The sequence below is a fragment of the Protopterus annectens genome, chromosome 3.part0, assembly GCF_019279795.1.
Source record: "Protopterus annectens isolate FY-2018-M chromosome 3.part0, PAN1.0, whole genome shotgun sequence".
Classification (NCBI taxonomy): domain Eukaryota; kingdom Metazoa; phylum Chordata; order Ceratodontiformes; family Protopteridae; genus Protopterus; species Protopterus annectens.
Genome location: NC_056731.1, coordinates 1,248,346,526 through 1,248,363,130, shown reverse-complemented (window position 1 = coordinate 1,248,363,130; position 16,605 = coordinate 1,248,346,526). Strand labels below are relative to the sequence as shown.

At 39.7% G+C, this 16,605-nt stretch overlaps 1 protein-coding gene across 1 annotated transcript in view; it reads right to left on the bottom strand.

The window, feature by feature from the left end:
* Nucleotides 1-5,083: 5,083 nt before the first annotated feature.
* Nucleotides 5,084-16,605, bottom strand: part of LOC122797036 (histamine H3 receptor-like) — a 96,711-nt gene continuing 85,189 nt past the window's right edge. Inside the window, exon 3 of the mRNA XM_044065810.1 lies at nucleotides 5,084-5,863. Within this exon, the coding sequence (XP_043921745.1) occupies nucleotides 5,084-5,863 (780 nt within the window). The remainder of the gene's footprint in view (nucleotides 5,864-16,605) is intronic.

Genomic DNA, 16,605 nt, shown 5'->3' with positions numbered 1-16,605 from the left:
ACCAGCCTGCTGCATCCCCGATTAGATCTCTGGCACTTCTCCCAGTGAACTCCTTGTATAATAGCATTGCACAGATGCACATAACTTTTGCCTATAAACTCCAACCCCTATGTCTAATGGTCTAGCTACATTTCTATCTGTATTAGAAACACAGGACTCATTCTATGTTTTTCTGATATTTCATAAAGCTGCCAATGTGAATATGTTAAAAGACTTGCTAAAGTAAAAGCAGGCAATCTTTACTCCATAGTTTGATTTAATGCATTTGTTAATCAATCTGTGTTAGTCAGTCCTAGTGTAAGTCCTTGCTGGATCATGTCCAGTGGCCCACTGTCTTCCAGATATTCTAGCATTCTTCCTTTGAATGGAGTCTATGTATTTCCTGCTGTGGAGGTTAAAGTCAGTAGTTTCCATACATCAGTACCCTACATTTTGAGATGATATGTTATAAAGACTAGCTAGTGACATCTTCATTTCTCTGCTTAGTTGACAAAGACCCATTAATTTTTATTCCTTCTGTGCACTTATTTCTGAGAAAGGACAGAAGCCAAACTATTTATTACGGTTTTCATAGGATTCAAACTTTATGAATCTCTCCTTTATGCATTTTTGAACACTGTGCTGAATTATTCATTCAAAGCTTTGTTTCTTGTCATGTTCTTCTGCCCATCCTCATCACTATTATTTGGTTATCCTAGTCCTCACAGCAAAAAGTATTATTGTCTGTCTTATCTGGAATGCCAGTATCTCTCTCTCTCTCTCTCTCTCTCTCTCTCTCTCTCTCTCTCTCTCTCTCTCTCTCTCTCTCTCTCTCTCTCCCCCCCTCTCTCTGTCTCTTCTTATAGCTCTGATGCTATTTGTTTTGCAAAGGTGCAAAAGGTTCACCAGAGCAGGGTCCAGGGATGCCTTCTATGCCAGGCATAGAGCACCTCTCAGTAGTCTGTAGAAGACTGAGTATAGAGATAGAGCTTTTAGGTGGTCCACACAGGATATTGTGTTTATGCCCTGTACTTTTTTGTAAGGAACCTTTGCAGACATTCCAGTTGCTTCATGTGTCTGTTCAGGTACATACTGAAGATGGGTCTGATGATGGTCGAGCACAGTGGTACAATTACTTCCCTGGACCTAGATGCCATGCATTTACTTATACATTAAGCAATATTGAAGAATTTCCTTACTGTCCTGGCTACATGTTGGTTAAAAGTCAAGTTACTGTCTACATATTTCCCAGATCCCTGACTAGTGGGTTAATTCATAATGGAATTTTATTGATGACATAGTTTTCTGGCATGGCACACTTCTCAAAAGGTTCTAAAAATAAATTTATTGGCATTGGCTTTTAAGCCATGGCTTTGGCACCAGTCATTTGTATATGTTAGACCCTCTTGTAAGATGTAAGTATCTTGAAGGTATTCTATGGAAGCTGCCAGTTTGATATCCAAACATGGTCAGTCATAGGACCTTGACATTGGTCCTGACTTCTGAGAAGTAGCTGCCAAAGAGGAATGTCCAGCACAGAGCCTTGAGGGACTACACTAGTACTGGCCAATTTGAAGAGGTGGTATTACCAATCCTAACTTCTCAGGTCCTATCTGTGAACCAGCTGGCTATCCAGTTTATTAGCAATGCCCAAGTGGGGTATCCCATCAAATATCTTAGCCAGGTCAAGGTAGGCAGCATGCACTGTTTTATCCTAATCCGTTGCATTGGTGACCTTCACTAAGAAGTCCACCAAATTCAGTAGGCATGATTTTCCTTTGACAAAGCCAGAACAGGATTTATCCAGTGTCTGAAGGTCTCCTATGTCTTTTTTGATCAATTCTATGACAATCCTTTCCATGGAAAGTAATAAAAGAACAGCCAAAGAGTGCTAAAAAAAATCCTAGTTCTTTATTGTAAGCACTTTTGTTCATCCACACTATACAATGAACTTCTTCCGAAGCCTTTTCATGGCTTTGTTTTTAACATTTGCTAGCTTAATGGGTTTGTAGTTTCTGGAATCTGTTGATAGTCTTATGAAGAGGGATGTGCATTCCCGTCTTCCATTCTCATGGTAAAAAGCTTATTTTAAGACCATAGTTAAACTCCATTGGCCCTAACAGGTCACATTTTAGACTACTCACGAGGCTTGTTGGGATATTATTGGTGCCCACCGAGGCTGTTGTCTTCACCTTAGTGACTGTCACCAGGACATGCTCTCTATTTATAGTGTAGAGGTTATGTTTGAAGGTATTTCTTGGGAGGTGGCTGGGGTGAGTTGGGGGTTAAGTTAGAACTAAATTTGTCAGCCAGCAAATTCACCACATTGCCTGGCTCGGTGAATGTGGCACCATTAACCACCAGTTCAACACACTGCTGTGTGCTGCCTTTGAAATTTATGACATAGCTGAAGAAGTTCTTATGGTTATTCTTTAGCTGGGAGGCTATCTTGACCTCAAAATTAGCTTTACTGAACTTAATTAACACTCTTTGCTGCTTATTTATTTTGATGAGATAGTTCTTATCTTTGTGAAAGTTACACTTTCTGATTTTAGCCATGACTTTTTGTTCCTTACGTTGTATAACCTGATTAGTCTAGATGCCACCTGGGTGATTTGTTTTAGGAATTAGTTTTGGGCTTACTTCTATTAGGTACAGCAGCTTCTATGCAGGCATTCCATGGTTGTACAGAGTTTCTGTGAACAAAGCTGCATAGTCTGCTGTATTCACAGGGTTTGGATGGACATTTAATTTTGACAGACTTTTGCTTAATAAAAGGTAGTTTGCCTTTGAATAGTTCCTAAATATTGGGTTTACTGGTATAACAGAGCTGATTTTAATTTAGAAGGAGATAGATTTATGGTTAGACCTTACCAGGGAGGACATGACATTGGGGGTGGTGCAGAATTCTTCTATACTTATGAGTACGAGGTCCAGTGTATTGGAGATTGTAGTGGGCATATGCACTATTAGGTGTGTTTGTATTTATGAAATCCAGGAATCTCTGTGCTTGTGTAGATTTTCAGCCATGTAGGATTCGCAGTCTATAGAAGGATAATTAAAGTCCCCAATGAGTAAAGTGTTAGGTTGAATGGCGAGCTCCTCCACTAGACTTGCGTATGTGCTATGCGTTTCCTGGGACATAGATGGTTACCTATAGCTTGTTAGGATATGTACAGTGTTTTATCTATGGTGACCTGCATGTGGAGAAATTTCAGCACATCATCACTTTTAACCATTCTAGAGGTACGCTTGTTATTAATGTATATTGAGACACCGCCACTTTTATTCACTGAATGTGCAGCTACTGGTCTGAAAGTGTGGAAGGCAACTGCAACCTTATACTGCTGGGATACAATCTGCAGCTTTAGTCCATGTTTTGATAACTGCACAGACGTCTATATTCTGAAGGGCGAGAAGTGCTTAGAAGGAGTTCAGTTTTTTCATTAGGCTCCTGGCATTGAACAGTACCACCATAAGGTTCAGTTGAGTTGATTTTGCCTTGTCAGTAGGTTTGTCAATTCGGCATTGCCTAAAAAATGTTCTATGAGGAAGAATGAAGTTTTAACCAGTATTCAAAAGCCTGCCAAAGCAACATGGTCTATTTATCATGTATTCCCATACCAAAAAATATTGAATCCCCTTAGAATGACACCAGAAACTCAACCAATTGTTAAAGTCCATCATCTTTTGTTGGCACTGTGGCATCATTCTTGGTGAAGATAATATGCTGCTCAGTGCTAGGCTCATACCAGTCTGAGACACATAATCAGAGAGAATTATAATGTTTCTGTTTATGTAGTTAGAAAAGGTACATCTCAGGTAATTTACACCTACATGGACTATGACAGAATTATACTGGTACCTGTTGTGTAGTGACATGAGTGTGTGTGTAATTTGGCAGATCCTGCCTCCAGATAAGCAACTAATCTTTATCTACTCCTTGGTCAGCCTGGCTATTGGGGTATTAGTATGTCTTACAATGGGTGCCCTAGACTAGTGTCCTGGGAAAAGTGTTTGCTTGCCCTGTTAGCTTTGTATTTGGAGCTGCACTGATTGAGGTTCTATCTATGGCATTAGGTGTTAGCTTTGTTGAGTGGTTTTGGGTTTGCTGGGGATAATCTTTACTGGTAAGTATTCTAGGAGGTATTTTCTATTTAGGAAGATTACATTTCATTTTGTCAGCATATGTTGGTCTAGGAGTGTGTTGTGTGCTATGTGGGGAGTGCTGTCTGTGTGGTTTCGACAGCCTGATTTGTGCTTCTATATGAGAGTTCAGCCTCCAGTGAAAATACATACTGTATCTGTTACTTTAAGGAATGTGCTCTTATCAGCAAACATTGCTACATTGTCTCAAAATACCTTTACCCACCTCGCTGGTGATCACTTCTTTGCAAATTAATCAGAACATGAAATCCAAGATGCTGTCTCTCTCTCCATTAAAGCATTTGTCCAAATGTTGTTCTTTACTCAGCTAATTCCTAGATCGCTTGTTTTTTTTTTTTTATTATTTTATTTTATTCATTATGTTCCATCAGTTTTTTTCTAGTCAAAAGCCTTGTTCCATAGCACACAATAAACCGTCCTTCAAATTCCACTCTTCTATTATGCGTTATAAATAACAATCTCAAAATGCTAACGAGAACCCAACATTCATACATAGGTTACTTAGCTTTCTTGTTCTGTTGCTCACAGATGCATAAATGCATTGGAATTATAGCTTTCAGCAATGTTTAATTTGCACTTTTTTTAGGGTTAGCCCCAGCACTGCTTCTGCTTAAATGAATATTGTTTTCCAACTTTGACTTCCTGTTCAAATCCTTAGTTATTTATTTTAGTTTAGTAGCAACCCTTCTGTATACCTGCTGCAAACTCACTTTCATGTATTTTCTCTATAATCTATACAGTTTCCCTGTCCTGTGTGTCTTTAATACTCATTTTATCCCCTTGTTAAAGACATACCAATACCATGATTCCTTGACTTAGCACTCTAGTGAAAATATTCACTACTTATATCCCTGGTGAATGCATATTTTGTTAAAATCTACGTATATCTGTCAAGCATGCCTATATACAATGTATAGAGTATCAATCATGTAACATCTTATTTATGGCAAAATATTTTAGAGAATGCTCTTCGGAAACTGCGGTGGCATAATGGATACAAAACAGGATTAATGAGAGAGTTCAGCCACATAATCCAACATGTGATACAACTCCAGTAATATCCAACATCATTCCAACTTATTGAATTAATGATTGAAACAAATGTGTATGGTGCCTGGCAAATGCCAAAAATTAAAACAAGTACTGCAAGAGACTTTGCAATCTTTTTATCCTTGGACAGCCTTACTGCAGAAATTTGAGATGGTATTTTCTGCTCATCCGCTGTTGATGAGATGTGCCTGTTATTCAGACTGCTACTGATTTTGTCCATTTTTTGTAATGAAGGAGTTTGCTGACAACATTTGTTAACAATAGATTCTTTTGACACAGAAGAAGAACAGACCAACTTTTCCTTTAGTAAGAGTATATATATTCTTATGACGGATAAACATGTTTCTTCTTCTCTTTTTGACTCAAATTGCATATTATTAATCACTTTAATTTCCCTCTTTTTCATTCGCTTTCTGATATTCCAGTATATATCTAAATTGAAATAACTCACACTGATGAAGGGAATGAAAAAATTGCAAGTTAGAAGGCAAGCTGAAAAGTACCAACCATACGTAAATTCAGCATAACAATGGTCACTCGGTATTTGTGATTGTCCTGTGATAGTGTCCCCAAACATCAGTGCTGGTCCATAAACAATAAATGCAAACATCCATACAGCAGTAATCTTAGTAATGGTGCTACTTGCTTGCTGAGCTCGATGAGCAACCTGTGAAAAAATATAGAATTGCCTGTTACTAATGAAATAAAAACACGCACGAAAAGCTGTAATCTAATGCACTTAGGTTTGAGGCTGCCACAAAAAATATGTCAGTAGTCAGTTCATTAAAAAATGACAGCCTGTATGAAGAGGAGACTGGATTAAAGAAGAGAAGAGAAGAGGAAATTATGGTGTTCAGATTTTTATTGATAAGTGGTCTGTTTCTCATTTTTCCTCAGCTTAGGTCATAAGAGGTAGGCATCTAATAAAGCACAGGCTGAAATGAAGTTCTTCAATCTATTTTCAATACAAAAAAAAAAAAAATGAAAGGAAAAAGAGAGAGAAAGAATGAAATACATAGTAATGCTTGCAAGCACTGACTGTAATGCAGGAGCAGATATTGCAATAAAGGCCTGATATATTTGGAATGTTATATTATTAGTTAGAGCATATGACTGGAACACTAAAAAGAAAAAAAACATTATGTTCTGATGGAGAAAGATATGCAGTTTAATGTCCTTTCTGTAAATGTAAGTGAAATCATGTGGGGCCAAAAACATATAATCAAAAGCAAGGGATGCTTTATGGAGCCAAAACTTTCTCACCAATGCAACAAAAACTAAACCTGCATCTACTTATCACCTTCCCACACTTCTTTATGTTGCTCCGATCCTTACTAACCTCCAGGCTGCATAAAAATTAAAACTTAAGCAATGCTATAACAAAGTTACTTAATTTGCATCACAAACCCCTTTCAGAACCCACCACTGTGTAGCACTGAAAAGCCTAAACTGGTTATAACTGTCACATCAACTAACATATACACAACTTCTCACATCTGTAAAATTATCTAGCATCAATTTGCCAGTCCAACCCTAAAAAAAAATTACACAACTATGTTCCCAGTCAAACATTGCAACCGAGTGACCAAAACCTCCTGTCTGCATACAAACTTAACAAATCTGCTGGCATTGTCTGTACTCAAGCAAGGTTGCTAAGGCATGTAACTCCTTACCTGTATCCATCAGGTCTAAATCCTCCCTGCCACCCATCTTTCAAAACCACTCTGAAAGAATTCCTAGCTAAAATCTGTCTCTGTTCTTGCTCATAATCTGGATGAACAATATCCCTGAATATTAACAAGTACCTTTTTATTCCTTATACCTCCTTACCTTACCTTTTTGCTTACTTCCTTACTGTTATTAATTCCCTAACATGCCTTTCTCTCTAAATATGCCATAAGACTGTTCCCTCAATTCATATTGCAATTTATATTTTCATTAGACTAACTTGCCTTTAATTTCGCTACAAACTGTCTAAAATTTCTCTAAATATTAAATGATTGTCATAGCCATGTATCAATTCTTATTATGTCTATTTTTTTATAATTATTTAAACGGCAGATGTTTTTGTTTTATTTTTAAAGATTGTAAAATTATTCTTCTTATAATGTTTTGCAATAATCTGAAGCTTTTCCCTCTGGGCCTCCCATGAAAATGGTCTTCTACCCAGTTTGACTTTCTTGGCAATCAAATGTCAATTAATAAATATCCAAACAGACCCCTTGGTCAAGTTCTTAACATACTGTACAAATTAAATTTAGCAGACAAGCACAAAGATGATAAATGTAATTAAAAAGATGAATACATGCACATATCAGGTCTCTTCAAAAAGGTATTTTAACTCATCAGATTGGACACTTGTAGGTAAATTCTTGTAATTCTAAATAAGCTTTAATGTTGTTCATTATTTATTTACCATTAAACAAAATATAAGTAAGCATTGACTGTAGACCAGAATTTATGCAGTTGAGTGGGCAAAGTTAACAGATTGTGATTGTGGTCATCATCTGCTTTCGGCTGTTCCCGTTAGGGGTCGCCAAAGCGGATCTTCTGTTTCCATTTCTTCCTGTCCTCTGAATCATGCTCTTTCACACCAACCGCCTGCATGTCTTCTCTCACCACATCCATAAACCTTATCTTAGGCCTTCCTCTTTTCCTCTTACCTGGCAGCTCCATCCTTTTCCCAATATACCCAGCATCCCTCCTCAGCACATGTCCAAACCAACGCAATCTCACCTCTCTTGTTTTGTCTCCAAACTGTCCCACCTGAACTGACCCTCTAATATACTGATTCCTAATCCTGTCCATCCTAGTCACACCCAGTGCAAATCTTAACATCTTTAACTCTGCCACATCCAGCTCTGACTCCTGCCTTTTTGTCAATGCCACTGTCTCCAACCCATATAACATAGCTGGTCTCACTTCCCTCTTGTAGCCCTTCCCTTTCACTCTTACAGGTACTTGTCTGTCACAAATCACTCCTGACACTCTTCTACACCCACTCCACCCTGCCTGTACTATCTTCTTCACCTCTCTTCCACACTCACCATTACTCTGAACTGTTGATCCCAAGTACTTAAACTCATCCACCGTTGCCAACTCTACTCCCTGCATCCTCACCATTCCTCTACCCTCCCTCACATTTACACACATATATTCTGTTTTAGCCCTGCTGATCTTCATTCCTCTCCTCTCTAAAGCATATCTCCACCTCTTCAGGGTCTCCTCAACCCGGTCCCTACTCTAACTACATATCAGAATGTCATCTGCAAATATCATAGTCCACGGGGCCTCCTGTCTGATCTCATCTGCCAACCTGTCCATCACTACTGCAAATAAGAAAGGGCTCAGAGCTGATCCTTGATGTAATCCCACCTCCACCTTAAAAGTATCTGTCACTCCCACTGCAGTCCTCACCAATGTCACACTACCCTCGTACATATCCTGTACCACTCTTACATACTTCTCTGCCACTCCTGACTTCCTCAGACAATACCACAACTCCTCTCTAGGCACCCTGTCATATGCTTTCTCTAAGTCCACAAAGACACAATGCAACTCCTTCTGACCTTCTCTGTATTTTTCCAACAACACTCTGAGAGCAAATATTGCATCTGTAGTGCTCTTTCCTGGCATGAAACCATATTGCTGATCACTAATCATCACCTCCCTTCTAAACCTAGCTTCCACTACTCTTTCCCATAACTTTAAGCTGTGACTAATCAATTTTATCACTCTGTAGTTACTGCAGCTCTGCACATCACCCTTATTCTTAAAGATAGGTACCAAAACACTTTTTCTCCACTCCTCAGGCATCCTCTGACTTTCCAAAATTTCATTAAACAATCTGGTTAAAAATTCCACTGCCATTTCACCTAAGCACCTCCATGCTTCCACTGGTATGTCATCTGGGCCAACAGCTTTTCCATTCTTCATCGTATTCATAGCTGACCTTACTTCCTCTTTGCTAATCTGCTTCACGTCCTGATTCACTATCCCCACATCATCCAACCTTCTTTCTCTCTCATTCTCTTCATTCATCAGCCCTTCAAAGTACTCTTTCCATCTACTCAACACACACTCCTCACTTGTGAGTATGTTTTCCTCACTATCCTTTATCATCCTTACCTGCTGCACATCTTTCCCAGCTCTGTCCCTCTGTCTAGCCAATTGGTACAGGTCCTTTTCTCCCTCTTTAGTGTCCAATCTCTCATATAACTCTCCATATGCCTTATCCTTAGCCTTCGCCACCTCTCTCTTTGCTATGCATCTCATCTCCTTATACTCATGTCTACTTTCTTCATCTCTTTGGCAATCCCATTTCTTCTTCGCCAGCCTCTTCCTCTGTATAATCTCCTGTACTTCTTCATTCCACCACCAGGTCTCCTTGTCCTCCTTCCTCTGTCCAGATGTCACACCAAGCACCTTTCTAGCAGTCTCCCTTACTAGCTCTGCTGTAATTTCCCAGCTATTCTGTAACTCTTCACTACCTCCCAGTGCTTGTCTTAACTCTTCCATGAACTCCACCTCACAATCACCCTTTTTTAACTTCCAACATTTAATCCTTGGCACTGCTATCACACTTCTTCTCCTCTTCTTGATGATCAATGTCATCCTACAGAACACCAATCTATGCTGCTTAACTACACTTTCCTCTGTCACCACTTTACAGTCTCCAATCTCCTTCAGACTGACCCTCCTACATAGGATATAATCCACCTGAGTGCATCTTTCTCCACTCTTGTGTTGTGAACATCCTATGTTCCTCCCTCTTCTTAAAATATGTATTCACCATAGCCATGTCCATCCTTTTCGCAAAATTCACAATCATCTGACCTTCTGCATTCCTCTCCTTAACACCATACCTACCCATCACTTCCTCACCCCCTCTGTTCACTTGACCAACATGCCCATTGAGGTCCATTCAGGTCACTAGTCTCTCACCCTTGGGTACACTCACCACCACTTCATCCAACTCACTCTAAAATTTTTCTTTCTCATCCATAGCACACCCAACTTGTAGAGCATATGCACTAATAACATTCATCATTGCACCATCAATTTCAAGCTTCATAAACATCACTCTATCAGACACTCTCTTCACCTTCAAAATGCTCTTGGCATACTGTTCCTTTAGGATAACCCCTACCCCATTTCTCCTGCCATCCACACCATGATAAAACAATTTTAACCCGCTTCCTATACACCTGGCCTTACTACCCTTTCATCTGGTCTCTTGCACGCACAATATATCAACCTTCCTTCTCTCCATCATATCAGCTATCAGCTAACAGATTGTGATTGTGGTGTAACAGTCAAATGATTCATTCCAAACTGCTCATGTAAAGCTGGTATGTTGACACCGAGTGATAAAGTCATTGGATTGTGACCCAGAAGTCATTGGTTGAATGCTGTAGCTTGTGATTGCAGAAGTAAACCAGGGATGAATGGGAGAACGTAAACAATGCCAGCTCTCAGCTCCCTCAAGTGGGTGACATATAGCTGACAAAGCACAAACATACACGGGATGGCTGCATGACTCTACTCTGCTCATTGGCTACCAGAGGAAGAGAGAAATATGGCATTATATAAAAAATATCTGAGAGAGATATGTACAGAACGTCAACCAATACCTTACTCTGCTTCTTACCATGTTATTTCATGAGATGAGTTTATTGTATGCTATGTCCCCATAGATGGCAGAAAGAGCAGACTCTCATCCATCAAGTAATGTAGTTTTATAGGTAAACACTAGTAAGACTATTACCAGCCTAACCAATAAATGGACACTAGAATCAAACCCTGTATCTTGTATCTGTCAGGTAAAGATCTTAACCATTATGCTAAACACTCCCTAGTACACCTTCACAATACAAGGTATGACAGTGAGAATGAAAGAGGCATTGGATTACTGTGAGGATTTCTTAGACTGGCTAGGACTAAAATAAAATGAAGGGAATAATAACATATTATGTTTAAGTTGATAACTTTGTGTTTAATTCTCAAATAAATCTAGTCTGAGGAACTGAAAACACTTCTATGGATAACTCTAAACAGACAGTGATAAATAAGTGTGTTTCTGCATGCCAAATTAAGCACATAGCATAACTTAAGCATAAGTGTAACTTGTTTTGGTGTTAGTCATTAGGGTAATTACATTAATTGTTACAGGAGCCATGTCAAATTGCCAAGTCTTTTTATCTTCCAAGAATCTACCTGCCTCAGAGGGGACAGTAAACATCTAGGAAGTGTACATTGTTTCATTTCATTTTCCAACATGCATCATTTATTTTATAATCTAATCTAAAGAAAGGTGAGGGGCAAACAAGCACTGAGACAACCACACTGTGCAAAAGTTGTGACCAAAACATAAAAACATGCTTAACACAGCTCTTCAAAATTGCATGCAAGTAGGCAGTTGTGCAAACCAATTTTGTTGAACTGGGAGAGGGAGCTATTACTGCCCCTTTCTTAGGTCTACATACTACTTTCATGGGTGTCATGGGGTGATAGTTCCATTTATGCTCTTTTCCCCCATTCACAGAAGTGATGCTTGATATTTTTTTGATCTCATTATGGTTCAGTGGATTGGTAACATTCAAATGGATGATGCAGAATACATTTGACTACTTGGCCTTTTGCATTTATAAAGCTATTGTGAGTGAGACTTTTCTTTTAGCATTACTTTACTTATAGGCTTCTAATACCTTGTGATCAATAGTTAAACTTGTTGTGTAGAAGAACATTAAAAGAATATGGCTAAGACAGGAGAATAGAGCCATGAAATTAATGCAAGAAACAGAACTGAATTTAATTTGCTTTATTTATTTATTAGTCATGTAAATGAACCTTGTCCTTCTTAAATTCCTTTCAGCCATAACCCATGGCTCACGGACGGATATATATGGATCTACTTCATATGACCTAAATTTCATTTGACTGAAATTCATTTGACAGAGACCAAAACACTGAAAGTTCAAAAGACTGAAAACTCATTTTACTGAAACTCATAACATTGACGCATTAAAGTGAAAGGTATATGCCCTTTTCCGCACTGTAGTGCGATCCTGGAGTTAGTATATATAGTTAGGGGGTGTGGGGGACACAGCCCCCCACATAGTTTAGGTAAATATTGTTTTCTGCAAAGAGATATTCATTGCAGTTATAAATATCCATGTGTATGGTTTAAAATGTATAAAGTATGTGGGGGTCTTCAACCCCCCACACCCCCCTAACTATATATACTAACTCCAGGATCGCACTATAGTGGGGAAAAGGGCATATACCTTTTACTTTAATGTGTCAGTGTTATGAGTTTCAGTCAAATAAGTTTTCAGTCTTTTGAACTTTCAGTGTTTTGGTCTCAGTCAAATGAATTTCAGTCAAATGAAATTTAGATCATATGAAGTAGACCCATCTATATATATATATATATATATATATATATATATATATATATATATATATATATATGATAGTTATCTATGAGAGAGAGATTTATACCCATATAGGTTTGTGTGTGTGTGTGTGTGTGTGTGTGTGTGTGTGTGTGTGTGTGTGTGTGTGTGTGTGTGTGTGTGTGTGTGTGTTTATATAATATCCCTCCTCAAGTATTCTCATATATGTATGCACATAGACACTCTCCCTGTATGCGTTGGAAGAAAATGCAGTATAGCCTGAGAGAGCTCATGCAAACACAAGAAGACATGAAAACTCATAGCAGTAACCAAAGGTAAGGACTGACCTTTAGACCCCAGAGCTGTGAGGCTAAGTGCTTACATCAGCTAATTGCTAAATAAAAATTCACATTAGCATGATGTATATCAAAGTGTGTCAAGTGAATCATATAATTTAGTGTGATGCAGTCAAAGTATTTTTTAAAATCATTCTACCTATAAAGCAACACACAGATAATAATCCAAAGATACTGCTGAAATGTGTAAAATCAGCACTTCCTTTGTTTTCAATGTATAATCTACCTTTGTCAAAAGAAACTGGTTATTAACTGTTGTTATTTTTTTCCGAAGAAATATCAGCTTTCTTCAGGTAAAGTTTACACATGAAATCCTTCCACAGCATTATACTAGGTAGGCTCATAGGCTTCAAACAGGCTGTACAATACTTATATGTAATCCTCAGTGGGCCCCAAAGCCAAAGGTTTTTGTTTCTTCCCCACAGCTGACCATCAGCTGTCACAAACTCTTCTCCTCATTCACCCAGTCTATCAGACCTATGTTTACCTCACTAGGCCTCAGCCCAACCCATGTACAGGGCCACTGATGAAAATAAGGAGACTGGTGTAGTGATGAAATAGTACCAGGGAGTGTGGTCTAACTGTCAACCCCCACAGCAACCTTGCAGCTTCATGAACACTGTCCCCAGGATGCACATGCACACCTCCTTACATGTGTATCCTACTGAATAAGTGAGTCACTGCTAATAAAGCATAGAATCAGACAGGCTCATGTGCTGCTTATTGCAGTGAGTATACACCTAGGCTACTCCCCCATCCCAGGATGGGTAAAAACATTGGTGGCTCACTCTCATCCTCCCCCATGTTTCCCCTCCAACTTCCATGCAGCTAATCAAACACAAGTTAGTTCTGGCACATTAAGGGCTTTATTTCTCTGTCCCCAAAACAAAAGATTTTGAGATAATGCAACAAGGTCTGGAACTGTCATTCCAAGAAGTATTAACCAAAGTGGTCAGGTTAATACCTTCTGTCCAGATGATATGAATGCCCCCAGTGCTGGATTATAATAGGGGCAATTTTTGTAGCCATATGAGGCCCACTGCTGCAGGGGAACCCATGGCTGACTGGCTCCCAGTATACTGACCAGTCTGTTGTTTTATTACATTCAGCACATTCAACTAAGTTTAGTTAGCTTATATTCTGAATTTAACATTTGCTTGCATTTTGTTTTTATGTTTAGTGTTTAATTAAAAAAAGGGGAAAAAAGCATTTAAAAATCACTACATCCTCTTCAAGTTCATTTTTTTTAAATATTTGAGGTGATAAGTGACATTCACACATATAATTTAAATTAATTTTAGATTGCGGCTTGGTCAACTTACTATACTTGGGGTGGCAAAATAGAAGATTCACAGTGGCAGTTATTGACTGAAATAAAGAACACACTTCTGGTTTTGTTAAAGACTTCCTAATGACTGTGTGGCATGTGCCAAACTCTGAAACAGCTACTGCAGAGAAGACATTTTTAATGGGGTAGGAAGCATACCTCTCAACTTCTTTACTCAAGAATTCTGGACATAGCTAAAAAATGGAATGGGCAAAGTCACAAATATTATTCCAATTTGCTTAAAATGTTAATAATACAATAAGTTTTACATCAGCATAAGTTTGTATGGAATTTCAGATTGACTATAATGCATATTGGTTTACCAGAAAAAGTAAAATGTTATGAGGGACTGGGCAAAAATACAAGAAAAAAGGGAAATTTATGAGGTATGGCGGGAAACTCTCCACTGGCGAAGTGGCCACATCAGCAGCATTATTGTTGCTGGAGGGTGGGATAGATGGATCTCAGCCTTCCATCTCCAACTGTGGAACACTCTCTTGGATTCACAAAAGCTTGCACGGAGTGCAAGATTGGTGCAGGAGCCCACGGAGGCAATATGTCTGCCATGCGATCCAGGAACAGCCTGCAGGGGCATGCACGAGCACTCCTGCACTAATCTTACATGGACTAAGCCCTGGTATGCAAATCACCCCATTTGCAGGTGAAAACCATGCAAATGAGGTGATTTTGCAATCCAGGAAGCTTGCAACAGTCTGTGCAGGACTAGTGCTATCCGTAGAAATGTACTCGGTTAGTAACCGAGTACATTTCTGCAAAATCCAAAATGGAGCTATGACAGCTCCAAATAAAGACTGCATATCACTGAGGAAGCATGCCAATGGCCAAGTATTAGGCCATTGGCATTGCAAACAATACAAAAAAAAATCAAAAAAATCAACTTTTATTTTTTTTTTGCCGATCTCGGCTGTTTAAGCATAGGGCAGCGGTGTGCAAACTGGAATGGGGGGGAAATAAGAAAATAAACCTAAAATAAGCATTCTAACTAAAATCAGTATTCTGCCATGCAAGACAATGGCAGGCAGAAGACAACCTGGCCAGTGAGTAGTGGTTGCTAAGGGGGGAGGCTCAGTGTAGATATATAACTATGCATTAGCAGGCAATCCTATGCAAATGAGGGGAAGGATAGTGAATCCCAGTTTTCCCCAGCATGTGAGACAGGTCCCAACAGTGTAAGAGTATGAATAGCTGGATACAAGACTAGGAAGTAGGTGACATCATGGGGGTGGGGTGTCAGGCATACTGTAAGTGGATTGGAGGCCTCCTGCTTGGATTTGCTCCTAGATTAGCACAGCAAAGCTAGGGGGTGTGTCTAAACCTGCCTTGCACTCTTTACAAAGTGTAATCAGGTGTGCGTGCCACGCACTGGGTTTTACAGGAAGAAAAAATACATTAAACCAGGAAATAGCAGCAGTGTGCACATTTGAGCACTCTGTTTGTGCAGAACGCACATGGGCTTAAACAGGGAGGTGATGGGAAGGGAAAACAGCAATAGGAAGGTATTTAAGGAGAACTAGCATAGCTGGCAGGTGAAATGTATCAGCATCAGCCTATTACACAGGCAGCAGACCAGCCCAGCCCAGAACACTACTATAAACTAAGCAAACACCTTCCCCTCTGGTTTTTCCCACACTCTACACCACTGGTGTATACAAGCAGGGAAATTTTAACAAACAAACCTACAAAATGAGAAGGGCTGCAGCAGGCAACATAGAACAACATGTGCAAGAGGCTGAGGGTGGTGAGGATGTGAATGCTGCCGAACAACCCACAGTGAGGAGACGGAGAAGAGTGTACAGACCCAGGGTATCCTACCAGGGGCTACAGGAGCTGGAGATAGTGGAGTGCTATAGGGTGGACAGAGACCTCCTAGAGCTAATTGTTGAGCTGTGCCGGCCAGACCTGACACACCAAACTGACCGAGGGGAACCCATCCCAGTGGATACCAAGGTATGAGTAGGCCTAGGTATACTAGCCACAGTTACCTCCCAAAGCACAACTGGGGATATCATGGGGATCTCACAGGCATCAGCATCCAGAGCATTCCACCAGTTCCTGGATGCCATGTCAGCACAAGCCAGTGAGCACGTATATTTCCTCAACACCCGTGAGGTGTTGACCAGCAATATGCGTCTCTTCCACCAAATAGCAGAATACCCTGGGGTAGTAGGTGCTATACGCTACACGCACATATGCATCAAAGCACCACCCAGTGAGCAAGGTATGGCCTACATCAACCGCAGGGGCACCCCCTCCATCAACTGCCAGGTCGTATGTGATGCCCAGGGCATTATAATGAATGTGTGCACTG